The 13,845-nt window shown below is 38.3% G+C and overlaps 1 protein-coding gene across 1 annotated transcript in view; it reads right to left on the bottom strand.

The window, feature by feature from the left end:
• MYO3B (myosin IIIB) overlaps window positions 1–13,845 on the bottom strand; it is a 176,315-nt gene that overhangs the window by 32,841 nt on the left and 129,629 nt on the right. The window contains exons 24-25 of the mRNA XM_039355285.1: window positions 7,504–7,561; window positions 6,317–6,452 (exon numbers count right to left, since the gene is read on the bottom strand). Coding sequence (XP_039211219.1) covers window positions 6,317–6,452; window positions 7,504–7,561 — 194 coding nt within the window. The remainder of the gene's footprint in view (window positions 1–6,316; window positions 6,453–7,503; window positions 7,562–13,845) is intronic.

The following is a 13,845-nucleotide window of genomic DNA, read 5'->3' as shown; positions in this document are numbered from 1 at the left end:
ATAATCATTATTTAAAGAGGTAAAGACCCTTTGAGTTGAACTCCTATTGACAAGATATACTCCATGTTATTTTTTCAAAAACATTATGGAAGGGGTTCTCAGTTGCCTGTTTCTTTTTTGTTTTTTTCTTTGGGGTGAGCGGCTGCTTCTCCAGCTTTATCTCAGTCTAGTTTACAAGTCTTTCAAAGGTGTCCCATCTAAGTATTAAATAGGTCTAATCCTGCTGAGCTTTCAAAACCAGCCAAGGCCAGTGAAGTGCTGCCCTTACCTGCTGAGACAATCCTTACTTAAGAGAACTAGGGGACATACTGATACTACTTTCTCCAACCTGGTACCATCTAGAGCAGGGGTCTTCAAACATGGCCCTTTTATGACTTGTGGACTTCAACTCCCAGAATTCCTCAGCCAGGCATGCTGGCTGAGGAATTCTGGAAGTTGAAGTCCACAAGTCATAAAAAGGCCACGTCTGAAAACTCCTGCTCTAGGGCAGGGGTGTCAAACTGCTGGCCCATACCAAAGCCGCGCTCACCCCATTGCAGGCAATGCAAAAAGAGACGTGATACGTCGTGACATGTCATGTGACATGGCGGGTTTGACACTCGTGCTCTAGGGTATGTTGGAACTACAACACTCAGAATCGTCAACCAGCAGAGCCAAAGGTGGTCAATTCTAGGAATGGTAGAACACATTTAGAAGGAACCAAATTGAGGAATGATCACATAAAGCTACTATGATCCTGTATTCAGAATAAATAAGTAATACCTGAGAAAAAGGTTCAGTTCCATTAACCCTCTAATCAATTTTGTTTTATTAACAACCAATCTGATCATGGTTACCTATGAAAAAAGATATATCTCAAGATATCGTTTATCACCTTACCCATGTGCATATTTCTCTAAGCACCATAAACTTATTTATAGGCAAACCTGCATAGGATTGGGCTACAAAGTCTCTTGAAAGGCTAGTCTTTTCCTTATTATTATTATTATTATTATTATTTGCTATATTTCTTAGAATAAGGGGCTATTTGCCATTTTATTTTGGCTCAAGTGCCATATGCTTAAGCCATCCCATCAGACATAGAGAGCAATTCAGGCTTACTGGTGTGTGAAAGAATTTGAATTTCCATGCTTTCTGAAAGTGCTGGAAGAGACTATTAGTCTTCAATAGGTTTATTTCTTTAATGCTTACTCATTTAAGAGTGATTGATAATCATTGCTTCTTTAAGTGCTTAAATGCATTACTAGGAAATTCTGTAGTTACATGCTTGCTCTTTCCACCTACTTTTTTTTGTGCATCCAATCAATGGTGCCACTTGTTTTCTTCAAAATCAAATAATGGCTGGGGCTCTTTTGACACAATATTTGTTAAAAGTGAGTTTGAAGTTACATGCAATTGCTTCAATTACCTTACCTATAGAGAAAGCTGGATCCCACCATTTTTTTCCCTGAGAGAAGCAATCTTGAATTTTTATTTTGCTTTGTTGAACTTCCCAAAGTGTATGGAGGTGATGGTTTCATTTGGGAGATTTATTTTTTTTAATATGGAATCCTTATAAAAGTTCCAGTGTAATGCCCACACCTTCAGGAGGCTATGTAAAGTGAAAAGCATAATAAGGAAATGCATTTCCTCTTGTATTTAGAGAAGATTCAGATTTTGCAGTGGAAACTACTCAATATGTGACAGACTGTGACCATATGCCCACTAAAATGAGAGAAAGCTCCATAAACTGCATACGTTGAATGTGAATAACATTCCAGATTTCTTGCTCCTTAATGTTAATTAACTGAATACTTAACTAGAACAGTATCAATATTTTTATAATAGGCATAGGACAGAATACATTTATAGATATTTGGGACTTATTCTGTTGCCATACTGTTGGTTGATTGTTTAATTTGAATTGTTTTCAATTTATTATAATAATATGAATTGTCCTAGGATCTATTTTTTTAAAAAAGGCTAAATCTAAACATTGTAAATATAATTCCCCTATCAGCCAGCAGAACTCAGAGCAAATAGACATCTCCTCAAACTACAAACATTCCTCATCCATATTTCTTTGCTTGACATACAGCCTTTAATCACATGCAGAACCCAACCTTTCTCTTTGCTAGAAAGACAGTTCCTTTTTAAAAGCAGGAGCAGAACTCCTAGAATCCAGTGGAACAGCTTGTCTTCAAAAATCGTGGGTGTTCCATCACTGCAGATTTTTAAGAAAAGACTAGATAGTCACCTGTCTGAGATGGTATAGGTTCTCCTGCTTGAGCAGGGGGCTGGACTAGAAGACTCCCAAGGTCCCTTCCAGTTCTATTCTGTTCTATTCTGTTTTCTTTTGTTCTGTTCTGAACCAATTTGATCTGTTACACATCTGTCTTCTCTCTCTCTCTCTCTCCCTCCCTCCCTTCTCTCCCTTCCTCCCTCCCTCTCTCCACACATACACACACATATAACAAATCACTGCAGTCTGGTCCATTCAGGATCAAGTATCCTTGTTTGATTCTTAATAATAAAATTTTTCCTTAAGATTTTAATTGAGAGAACTTTTCCAACAATTGCATCTCACTTCCCCGAATCATAAACCTCTGTTGTAAATATCTCTGCAGCACCCATTGTTCAGAATGTCTCTCTGTAAGCAAAACACAGCATCTCTTGTTAGTGGTTGTCTGGTTAAATATAATGAATCCATTTTACAAAGTTGATCCATCTTGCCAATAAAATCCAGTCCATTACTCATCAATTTCATCATCTCTCAGTTTCTTGTACTCAAGCCCCTTTCAACCTTTTCCACCAAACCCAGATCTCAGACCAGGCTCTTTTTTCTTTACAGAAAGTGCCAAACCAGATTCCAGTCCATTAGAATGTAAATCAAGTCTAGCTGTTATTCTCTGCCTTTGACTGTGCCCTAGGATTTATTCAAAACCATTGCTGACCTATCAAATTATTCATTAAAGTTTTTGGACAAAACTTTTAAGCTAAGGAGCATTTATTTTCAAAAGCTTACCAGAGAGTTTTATCTCTTTTTGTAGACATTGTGAAGACAAACAGTTCCTTTCAAGGGGAGGAAGTCGGTCAGTGTTGTAATATAATTTATCAATAGTCAGCTAGGGGAACAACATATGTATATATAGGTTTTGTTTTTGCCTTTTTAATCCCCTTGTTAAAAATATTTTTGTCTAGTTTTGTTTTTGTAATTTTTTTCTTTTTCTTTTGGGACTTTTAATTTTCTGAATAAAAATAAAAAAATATTACTAAATAAAACTAGGGGCAGAGCTCCAATTGTGAAATGAGGCCAGAAAAAAACCTAGAGAACTAAAATCATTCTCAAATTAAAGTTGGGGAATTTCCAAGACTGAAAGAATCCAGGTAAATGAAGCACAATGAGTATCTATTTCAAAAGTGTACTAATTCTGTAGAGTTAAGTAAAATTTTTAGCCAGGAAATAGTGCTAATTGTTTATTTATGCTTCTATAATGTTAAAGCTCAACATTTTTATTTGTAAAAATTATGAATTTAGCATATAATCCTACCCTTTTATCTCATTGTATAGGAAATATTTTTTTTATTTAGAAAGTTATTCTAATCTATAATGTTAATTTGAATTATTTAACCAGCCAGGAAATTTGACTGTTAAAATTGTCTTGCTTTGTTTTGCATTCTTGCTTTTAAAAACTGTCAGTAAGGCAGTACTGGTTGTAAGAGCCCTATGTCACTTAAGGGTCGAGCAGGTTTCTCCGGCACTGCACATGAAGGAACATATGCACCTTTAGTTCATAGACAGTTGCATAACTGTTTCATTTATATGTCTGTGAATTTTAACAGTTTGGCTAGGGGGCACTCAAACAGCAAAGCACAGAAGAGGAAGTTGGATCAACCAATCAGCATGCAGGATGCACATCTTGAATTGGCCTATCCCAAAACAGGAGGCAGAGAGCTTTTGAGAGAGAAGCACTTTCCATCCTATAGACTCAATTGGTCTACTGGACTATATATTTCAAATATACAAATACACGTAATAATCCTCAAGGCCTTACTTGGGTGGATAAAACATTCATACTTTGCAGTAAAGTGTCAGCATATAAATGTTATTTTGGATAGATTGCTTTCACCTATTGTTCCCTTCCTGGTACAGATTTGATATTTCAGACATATTAAAATATTGTCATCATGGACAGGACAAAAGAAATGATCTGGATTTATTACTAAGCCCCTGGGCCATCTGCACTAGAGCAAGGATTTCTGACTCCCATTATTTACCAATAACAAGAAACAACTTTCTCACATGTATGTCTTAAATTAACTACTATGCCTCCTCTGCTGGCATGGGTGGGGCAGGCCAGTTCCATTGGGATGAGAGAGTTCCTCATGTAGGGCTTTAAAAGGTGATAACCAACACCTTAAATTGCATGTAGAAGCAAACGGCAGCCAGTGCAGCTCGTGGAACAGCAATATAACATGGGTCACTCTAGAGGCAGGCCCTAGAGTAGACTGCCTGTGTTGCCACGCTCTGTACCAGTTCTAGCTTCCAAATAGCAATAGCAATAGCACTTAGACTTATGTACCACTTCATAGTGCTTTTACAGCCTTCTCTAAGTGGTTTACAGAATTAGCATATTGCCTCCAATCTGGGTCCTCCTATTACCAACCTTGGAAGGATAGAAGGCTGAGTCAAACTTGAGCCGATGAGAATCGAACTGCTGGCAGTCAGCAAAATTAGCCTGCAATACTGCATTCTAATCACTGTGCCATCATGGCTCATTCAATCCTTTTTAAGGGTATCCCCATGTAAACTATATTGTAATAGTCCAGTTGTGGGATGACTAGGGCTTGAATGACTGAGCACAGCAACATCTGATCCAGAAAAGGCTGCAACTGGTGCACAACCTAGAGTTGTACGAAGGCTCTCCTAGCTGCAACTGCCACCTGCTCTTTGAGCAAGAGTTGCAAATCCAGGAACAACCACAAGTGTCAAAGTCTCAGATCTTGAAGCTCCATGCACTCGAAGCCATTCGGTCTTTTCAAGGTTCAATTGAAGTCTGCTGTCCCCCATCCAGGCTCCCATAGCCTCTAGGCATGGTGAGAGAGCAGCAACAGCATCACTTGTGTCACCAGGGGTGGAGATAAAAAGCTGAGTATCATCAGTATACTGGTGATACTTCAACCCATGGTGAAGGATTATCTCAATGAGCAGCTTCATATAGATGTTAAAAAGGAGTGGAGAGAGTACTGAGCCCTGTGGCACACCATAAAACAATGTGAGCTGGGTCTTTTACTCCCTATTAACTCCAATTGGTACCGGCCTTGGAGAAAGGAGCCCAACCAACACAAAACTGCCCAGAGCTAACCTTACTTATCCTTTCTCTGCTCTTCAGTACAAAGCCCATATAATCCTTCACATTACTCTTCCTTCTTTTTTCACAAACCATTGGACTAACTCTTTTAAATACAGACCTTGCTTCACTCCCTAATTTTTTTGGAGAGGGGCTTGCAGACATAGTTTATCTACCTTGTTTGATTCAATATCATTTTATCTTAGCTGCCAACCATCCTCATATAATTGTTTCCAGATTTCTCTTACATAGGCTTATAGGATCTGAATCTGATTCTGCAAATCTTATGTAGGCAAAAGTGAGAATGAACAGGTACAGATAGTCCAAAAGGTATATCTAAAATCTTTCTGGAGATTTACTGTGTTGTTTAAAAGAATAATAGCTACATCATCCGCAGACAATGCCTCTGCACGCAATAGGGAAAGATGGAGTAGATTGCTTTTGCAATTAATCTGTATTACTTAAAATGAAGGTGAAAAAGATTGACAGGATTATTCGACTTCTGCTGAATCTGATGTCTATGTGTTTTTGGTTCTTTTAGGGCAGTCGTTCTCAACCTTTTTAATGCTGCGACCCCCAACCAGTCGTAAGTCAAGGACTACTCAACCAGTCGTAAGTCGAGGACTACTCAACTGGTGCAGCACCGTTTGCAGAATGGGACTTTTGGTGGGCTCAGCAGGGCAGAGACAGCCTGGACAATTCCTATTGGCTTTTGAAAGCCAATAGAATTAGACTCTATTCAAGAGAGTCTATTCTATTCGCTTTCAAAAGCCAATAGAATAAAAGGGAGTAGCACAGCTAAGGAAAAGGGGGAAAAAAATGGCAGACTGCGTTGTTTGGCAACCCCCGTGAAATGGTCGTTCGACCCCAAATGGGGTCCCGACCCACAGGTTGAGAACCACTGTTTTAGGGAATGGTAAAGGTTGGTTTTTTTTACATAGGAATAGGTATATGTTAACAAGTATGCCTTTCCATAGATGTCCTACCTTGAGTTTCCAATGGTCTTTGTGGACAAGGGAGCTGATGATCTGCAGCTAAATGGGGGTGGCAGAAAGGTTGCAAATCTTTCACTTGGTCTGAATGCCTCAGAATGGCCAGGGATGCTGAAGTTTCAGCTAAAATCTTGAAAGAAAAGAAAAGGGAAGAAAAGAAATAAGTTGTTTTTCAATCAAACTTGGTAGTCATCAAGACATGCACACGCTATTTTACAACTGTATTATATTTAATATTCTGGATGGTCTCTGGCAAGTTTCAGTGCTAGATTGGAGACAGTCTTCCCTAAATTGATGCCTCCAGATGTATTCAACCACAATTCTCAACCCACATGATAGTTTATTATCACATTTGGAGGGATTCAACCAGGGGAGGTTAGTTAATAGTACCTTATTATTCTGTCCAGTCAATCCAGTTCTGTTGAGCCCATATATGAGTGGGCCAAACCTTGTGAATTTCCTCGGCAGTTGCGTTTTGTGACTATATCACGAGACTTTTACTTTTTTCCTACTACCTGTTTCCCTCTCTGGCACAGAAAAACTGTGAATAATGGCATATGATATATGCTGATTTTTGCTCAAAGTTAATTTGTATCTTTAGAAGTAAAAAAAGCTATAGGAAGGTATTAATCTGCTTAACATTTCTAAGTACATCATCCAAGGGATTTTGTTTTTTTAATCTTACATATGCTCAGCAGAGCTACTGGCAAAAACTGTACATTTTCTTCATTTCATCCTTGCAACATCAAATGGTAAGCAGCAAAAATTGGATCAGACTTCAAAGACGGCTGTGCTCCCAGTCATGGAGCGACTCCTCCATTTCACATATTGAATTCAAACAGGATATCAAAGTGCTACCAAAAAACCTCAGGTCCTTGTGAGGAAGAAAAAAAAAAGAGGATCTCACATCTGTAGAAAGTGAAGTGCACAGACAAATCACCTCAGGGACCAGCTAACGTTTATTCACAGCAGCAGATTTCCAGCCTTTTGATTCTGCTGTTCACTGTACCTCCCTGTCTTTCTACAGAACAAAAGTTCTTAGCAAGCAGAGCTTTGTCTCCAAGACTTGAAATATTCCCTAATGATTTCATATTCTGATAGTTGTGCCAGGTAACTGTGAACATGCTTCTGAACTAGATTTAGGGATCTTGTATCATTATAGAGTCTGAATGTCACAGTACCTTGCTTGTTTGTTTTCCAAGAAAGCACTGTTTTGCAGGAGGACTGCTATTTTTCTGTCTGAAACAAGAAAAAAATGTTATTTTTTTTTAAAGCCAGCATTAACTACTATGTCATTTCCCTTCTGATTACTATATTCCCTCTAACTTTAATCCCCTAATAATAATTTCTCACAACATAGCTATTATATTTCTAAAGATTTTACTTAAAGAGGGTACATTAATTTTTTTTCTTTGAGCGATATTTTCAAAAACAACTATTTATGGAAGGTTCTGTTATCAATTTAAGCAAAACACAAAAGAAAAATGTTCCCTTATTTTAAAAACATTGGCCAAAAATCAAAAGGGGAAGTTATGTCTGCTTCAGATTTGCTCATTTACATATTTCTATTGTCAGTGGCTATCAAAGAAACAAGTCACTTTTGAAAGTAATTGTTGTTTCTAGCTGGCCTCTTCAGCAGACACCTGCTGGTCCCCCCCCCTCCAAATCACAAAGGTTGAGGAATTCAAGCTGTTGGGTCCTTTGCTCTCAAATCATTCACTACATGAAATCTCACAGTAATATATTATCTGCTAACTAATTCTAGAGGAAACAAAAGAATCCTCCCCTGCCCCCCCCCCCTCTCTCTCTCTCACACACACACACACACACACAGAGAGAGAGAGAGAGAGAGAGGGAGGGAGAGATGGCTGATAAACTATCTGGAACTTATTTATAGATACAGTTAACATTGAAAAACATTGTAATTTGCCATTGCTAAAAAGCACATTAAAATTTTAGCTTTACATAATTCAGACTATAATAGACCCTTTTTGCTGGTAATGCAGGATGTAACTCATGGATTCTTGTCCATTCAGAACTGTACACATCGTGCTCTCTCTCACACTCACGCAACAAACTTAACAACAGAGTAGATTCACATACTGGGTTCACATTCAAGTTTATCAAGGAAGCCAATAATGACTGGCTTCACATAGAAACTTAAACCATACATCAAGATTTTCAGTGCTCTAAAGGTTGTATAAATCCATCAAGCATAAGCCACAACCACACCAGAAGAATAACTTAGTTTTGGGGTGCAGACAACTTAGCTAATTGAAGACCAGACTATTGACCGTTGTCAATATATTGGAAACTGCAATCTAAAAGTTCAGGGGGGCTGGAACCAATCAGGGGGTGAGATTTTAAGGGGTGAATAAAATGTCTTTTGTCCCCTAATCCTGCCCCTAACATGCTTCCAAATGGCCAAGATATTTAGGTTGCTTGTTGAATGACAAAATACTAAATAATAGTAGTAGTAGTAGTAGTAGTAGTAGTAGTAGTAGTAGCCAATTCACTGCAAGAAACAAACCAACTAATGTACAGCACAGTTGCAGTTATAACTGAATACCTGGGATGCAAAATCAACAAAGAAGAAAATCAAACAAACAGTGCACTACAAAAATGGAAGGTTAGACTAGAAAATAAGATCAGCAAGTTAAAATCACATGCAAGCAAGCTAGAACAGATGAAAGAAAAGAAGCTGAAGAACAAGAAGACCAAAGAATACCTAATCAAGAAATACCACTTAGAAACAAAGAAGATCAAGGAAGCAGTGGAAATAATAAAGCAACAAATAACAGCTATAGCGAGGAAAATCAGTAGATATGAAGCTCGAATTGCAAACTATAGGCAGAACCTCCAATTTCAATCCAATCAGAAACGTTTCTACCAATCCATCAATGGAGAAACTGCAAGGAATCAGTCAGTACCTGACAAGGAAGAAACAGTGCAGTTCTGGAAGCAGATATGGGATAACCCAAAGAAATACAACAAGGATGCGGCTTGGTTAAAAGAGGTGGATGCAAATAAAACAGAAGTTGAAATGAAAGAACTAGTAATAACAACAAAAATGGTAGAAAAAAGAGCAAGGAAAATCAAAAATTGGTCAGCACCAGGTGAAGATGAACTGCATGGGTTTTGGTTGAAACATCTAACTGTTATACACCCACTCATTGCCAAGCAGTTCAACAATATACTACAAGGAGGAGAAATTGAAAAGTGGCTAACAACTGGGAAAACCTACCTAATAATGAAAAATCCAGCAAAAGGGGCAACACCAGGTAACTACAGGCCAATTACCTGCTTACCAACAACTTTCAAATTACTAACTGGTGTGGTAGCTGATGCAGTACAACAGCATCTAGTTGAAAACAATCTCTTTCCACCTGAGCAGAAAGGAAACCGCCCCAATAGCAGAGGAACAAAAGATCAACTCCTAATAGACAAAATGATCTTGGAAAACTGCAAGAGAAGGAAGACCAACCTGAATGTGGCATGGATTGACTACAAAAAGGCATTTGACTCTCTGCCACATGATTGGATAATCAAGTGCCTAGAAATAACAGGAGTCAGTAGAAACATCACAAAATTTGTGCAAAGATCGATGGCACAATGGAAGACACAGTTGCAGATCAATGGTGAGAGGCTGGGAGAGGTTAATATCAAGAGAGGAATATTTCAAGGAGATTCATTATCACCATTACTATTTGTTATTGCACTGTTTCCTCTGTCAACAATACTGAATAACTCAGGACATGGCTATCAAACATCAAAAACATCTACCAGACTATCCCATCTCCTTTACATGGATGATCTGAAGCTGTATGGGAAAACATCATCTGAAATAGAATTGCTGCTCAACACTATCCGTATATATAGCCAAGATATTGTAATGGAGTTTGGCTTGGACAAATGTGCCACACTTACTATCAAACAAGGAAAAATAGTGAAAACTGAAGAATCAAGATGCCCCACGAAAATAACATTAAGAGTCTGGATGAGGAAGAGTACTACAAATACTTGGGTATCCTTCAAGCTGATAACATCAAGCACACTGAAGTCAAGAAAAAGATTAGAGGTGAATACATCAAGAGAGTGAAGAAGATCTTAAAGTCCAAACTCAATGGAGGAAATACCATAAAGGCAATCAACACCTGGGCAATCCCAGTCATTAGGTACACAGCTGGAATAGTGGACTGGACTCAAGCAGAACTAAAAGCAATGGATAGGAAGACCAGAAAAATAATGACAATGAATCATGCCCTTCATCCACGCAGTGACATTGACAGACTTTATCTACCAAGGCAAATAGGTGGGCGTGGAATGCTACAAGTACATCAGATGGTTGAAGAAGAAAAAATGGCTTTGGAAGAATATCTGAAGAACAATGATGAAGATGCACTGAAATTAGTATATCAGGAAGGCTTACTAACTACTGGAGAGACCAAACTGGCCTACAAGAAAGACCAAATGAAGAACAGAATAGAGGCATGGGAAGACAAAGCACTACATGGCCAATACATTAAAAAAATAGCTGGGAAAGCAGATAATAACAAGACCTGGCAATGGCTAAGAGCAGGAAAATTGAAGAAAGAGACAGAGGGACTAATTCTGGCTACACAAGACCAAGCCTTAAGGACAAATGCTTATAAAGTCAAAATTGAGAAGATAGCAACAAACAGTAAGTGCCGCCTATGCAAAGAAGCTGAAGAAACAGTGGACCACCTGGTAAGCTGTTGCAAGAAGATTGCACAGACTGACTACAAGTAGCGGCATGACAAAGTAGCAACAATGGTGCATTGGAAGATCTGCAAAAAATATCATTTGCCTGTAAGCAAAAACTGGTGGGATCATAAAATAGAGAAAGTCATAGAAAATGATAAAATTAAACTGCTCTGGGACTTCAGAATTCAAACAGACAAGCACCTGCAACATAACACCCCAGACTTAACAATTGTCGATAAGAAAGACAAAAAAGTCTGGATAGTGGACGTGGCAGTGCCTGGAGATAGCAGAATAGAAGAGAAAGAACTGGAGAAGATAACAAAATACAAAGACCTACAAATAGAAATAGAAAGACTGTGGCAAAAGCAAGCAAGGGTAGTACCAATAGTAATAGGCTCCTTGGGTGCAATCCCAAAACAACTGGAGCACCACTTGAACACCATTGGCATTGACAAATTCGCTATTAGTCAATTGCAAAAGGCGGCCTTACTAGGAACTGCTTCCATCCTGCAACGATATCTGTAATACCATCAAACATCCACATCTGCCTATCCCAGGTCCTGGGTAAGGACTCGATAGGTAGACAAAATGCCAAATCCAGTCTGAACATCTGGCTGACTGTGCGATGATCCATAATAATAAAAGTTGGAAGGGACCTTGGAGGTCATCTAGTCCAACTCCCTGCTCAGGCAGGAAACCCTATACCATTTCAGACAAATGGCTGTCCAATGTCTTCTTAAAAACTTCCAGTGTTGGAGCATTTACTGCTTCTGGAGGCAGGTTGTTCCACTGGTTAATTGTTCTAACTGTCAGGAAGTTTCTCCTTAGTTCTAGGCTGCTTCTCTCCTTGATTAGTTTCCATCTTGTAGGCCACCCTCAGTCCATGGGAGTACAGCTTTTACATTCTTGGTTTAGCTTAATGTACAGCCCCAGCAATGAGAAAGGGAGATTAGAGGGCCAGTTGAAAAACTATTTTCTACTACAATTCAGATTTAGGAATCAATTCCTAATTTTAAAAAAATAAAACCTCCCTTCGATCATCTCTTTGATTTCAGATCCTTCACCGTTTGGATTGCCCTTTTCTGAATTCTATGCTCCTGTTCACAAACTTCAAAATAGCATTTGTTTTTAGCAGTGCATCACACTGTTGACTCGCATTCAATGTCTGGTCATCTAGCATTCAGAGCCTTTCACCTATACTAGTGCCAAAATAGATCTTCCCCATCCTATATGTAGCCCTTTCATTTGCTGACATGCACAAGATTTATTTTCTCTTCTCTCATTTAATAGTCATCCCTCCCAACTCTATGTCATCTGCACACTTGACAAGCACATATTCCTACAATAAAGTGGAAAATGGCTCTGATACAATATTAGTAGATAAGCTGCTGTAATGGGGTGGCCTCCTCTTCCTTGCCCCAGGGCCTGCCCACCTAGTAGTTCAAAAGCATGCAAGTCCTTATTAGAGGAATGACATATATCTGGACAAGATGGGCGGCAAACAAATTTAATAAATAAACACATATCCTCTACTAAGTGTAAAACATTCCATTTTTATGCAAACATTTGAATCGAGGTCATGGGTCATTCTAACTTGATTACATCTTCTATTCATGCCTTATAGAGCCATAATAATTTTGCAAATGAGGGCAACTGGTATGAAATTAGGTGTTTCCTTAAGTATGCTTAGGTCTAGTAATGAAGGACTAATAGTTCACCTAAGCCAAGTTAATCATGAAATGTGCATAAATTTTCAGCAATTTCTTTCAGAGATGGCCTAATCGAAGTATCCCTAGGATGAAAAATATTACAATATTACAATATCCTAGGCTTTGTATACATTTGCCTACTGCAATGAGATCTGTTGGGCTATAGTATTTATTTAACAATTACATTGAGAGGACCCCAAACATATAATCTTTCCCATACAACCACCCCAAATATGAGATAATTGGATGAAATATATTTATCCATAATTAGCTATACCTCTCTGCATTCATAGTGCAATAACATAAAATGCAGTAAAATAAGAATGCATAATAATATAATAATAGGGCAATAATATAAGAGAGCTACTTTGATGTAGTGGTTAAGGTATTCACAGTTAGGCACAAAGCCAGTTAGGTGACCTTGGGCCAGTCACTTTCTCTCAACCTGGGAAGCAGGCAATTGCTGAAAAACCTTGTCAAAAAAACTGCAGGGACTTGACCAGGAAACACCAAGAGAAAAAACCTAATTCAAAGGCATGCATGTTCGTGCGCACACACACACCTATATACACAGGCATGTCCTATTAAGAAGTAGTTTTCATGGGACTGATATCAACCACATTTCTTGGCAGATGTGGCAGACCAAGACTCTATTTCTATTTATGCAAGCAATGATAAACATATTTCTTTTATTCACTTTTACTACACCAAGCCTTACATATTTTCATCATACTGTAATAACCCAATCCCTTTTAACTGCCTTTTTTCAAATCTTTTAGTCTCTTTCTTTGTAAGGAAAGTGCTTCATAATCCATATTTAATCTGCAGGCCTTTTCTTCATCTTTCTACTTTGATCTCCTTAGCTTTTTTTTTTTTTAAAAAAAAAAAACTTAGAACAATAGTTACTCTTCATAGATAAGTTTCCTTTGTTGGGGTTCAAAATCTACTCTGTTGTTCCAGACTCCTAAGTTTCAACAATGATTACAACTACTTCATTTGGGCTGTAAAAATATAGAACACCACCAAATGGGAGCAAAGAGTTAAAAGCTTTATTTTTTGTTTCAGGAGTGTCCAGAGTTTTGCAGCCCT

This window comes from Crotalus tigris, unplaced genomic scaffold (assembly GCF_016545835.1).
Source record: "Crotalus tigris isolate CLP2741 ecotype Arizona unplaced genomic scaffold, ASM1654583v1 scf7180000018652.200882, whole genome shotgun sequence".
Lineage (NCBI taxonomy): Eukaryota > Metazoa > Chordata > Lepidosauria > Squamata > Viperidae > Crotalus > Crotalus tigris.
This window is presented reverse-complemented; position numbering and strand designations above follow the sequence as displayed.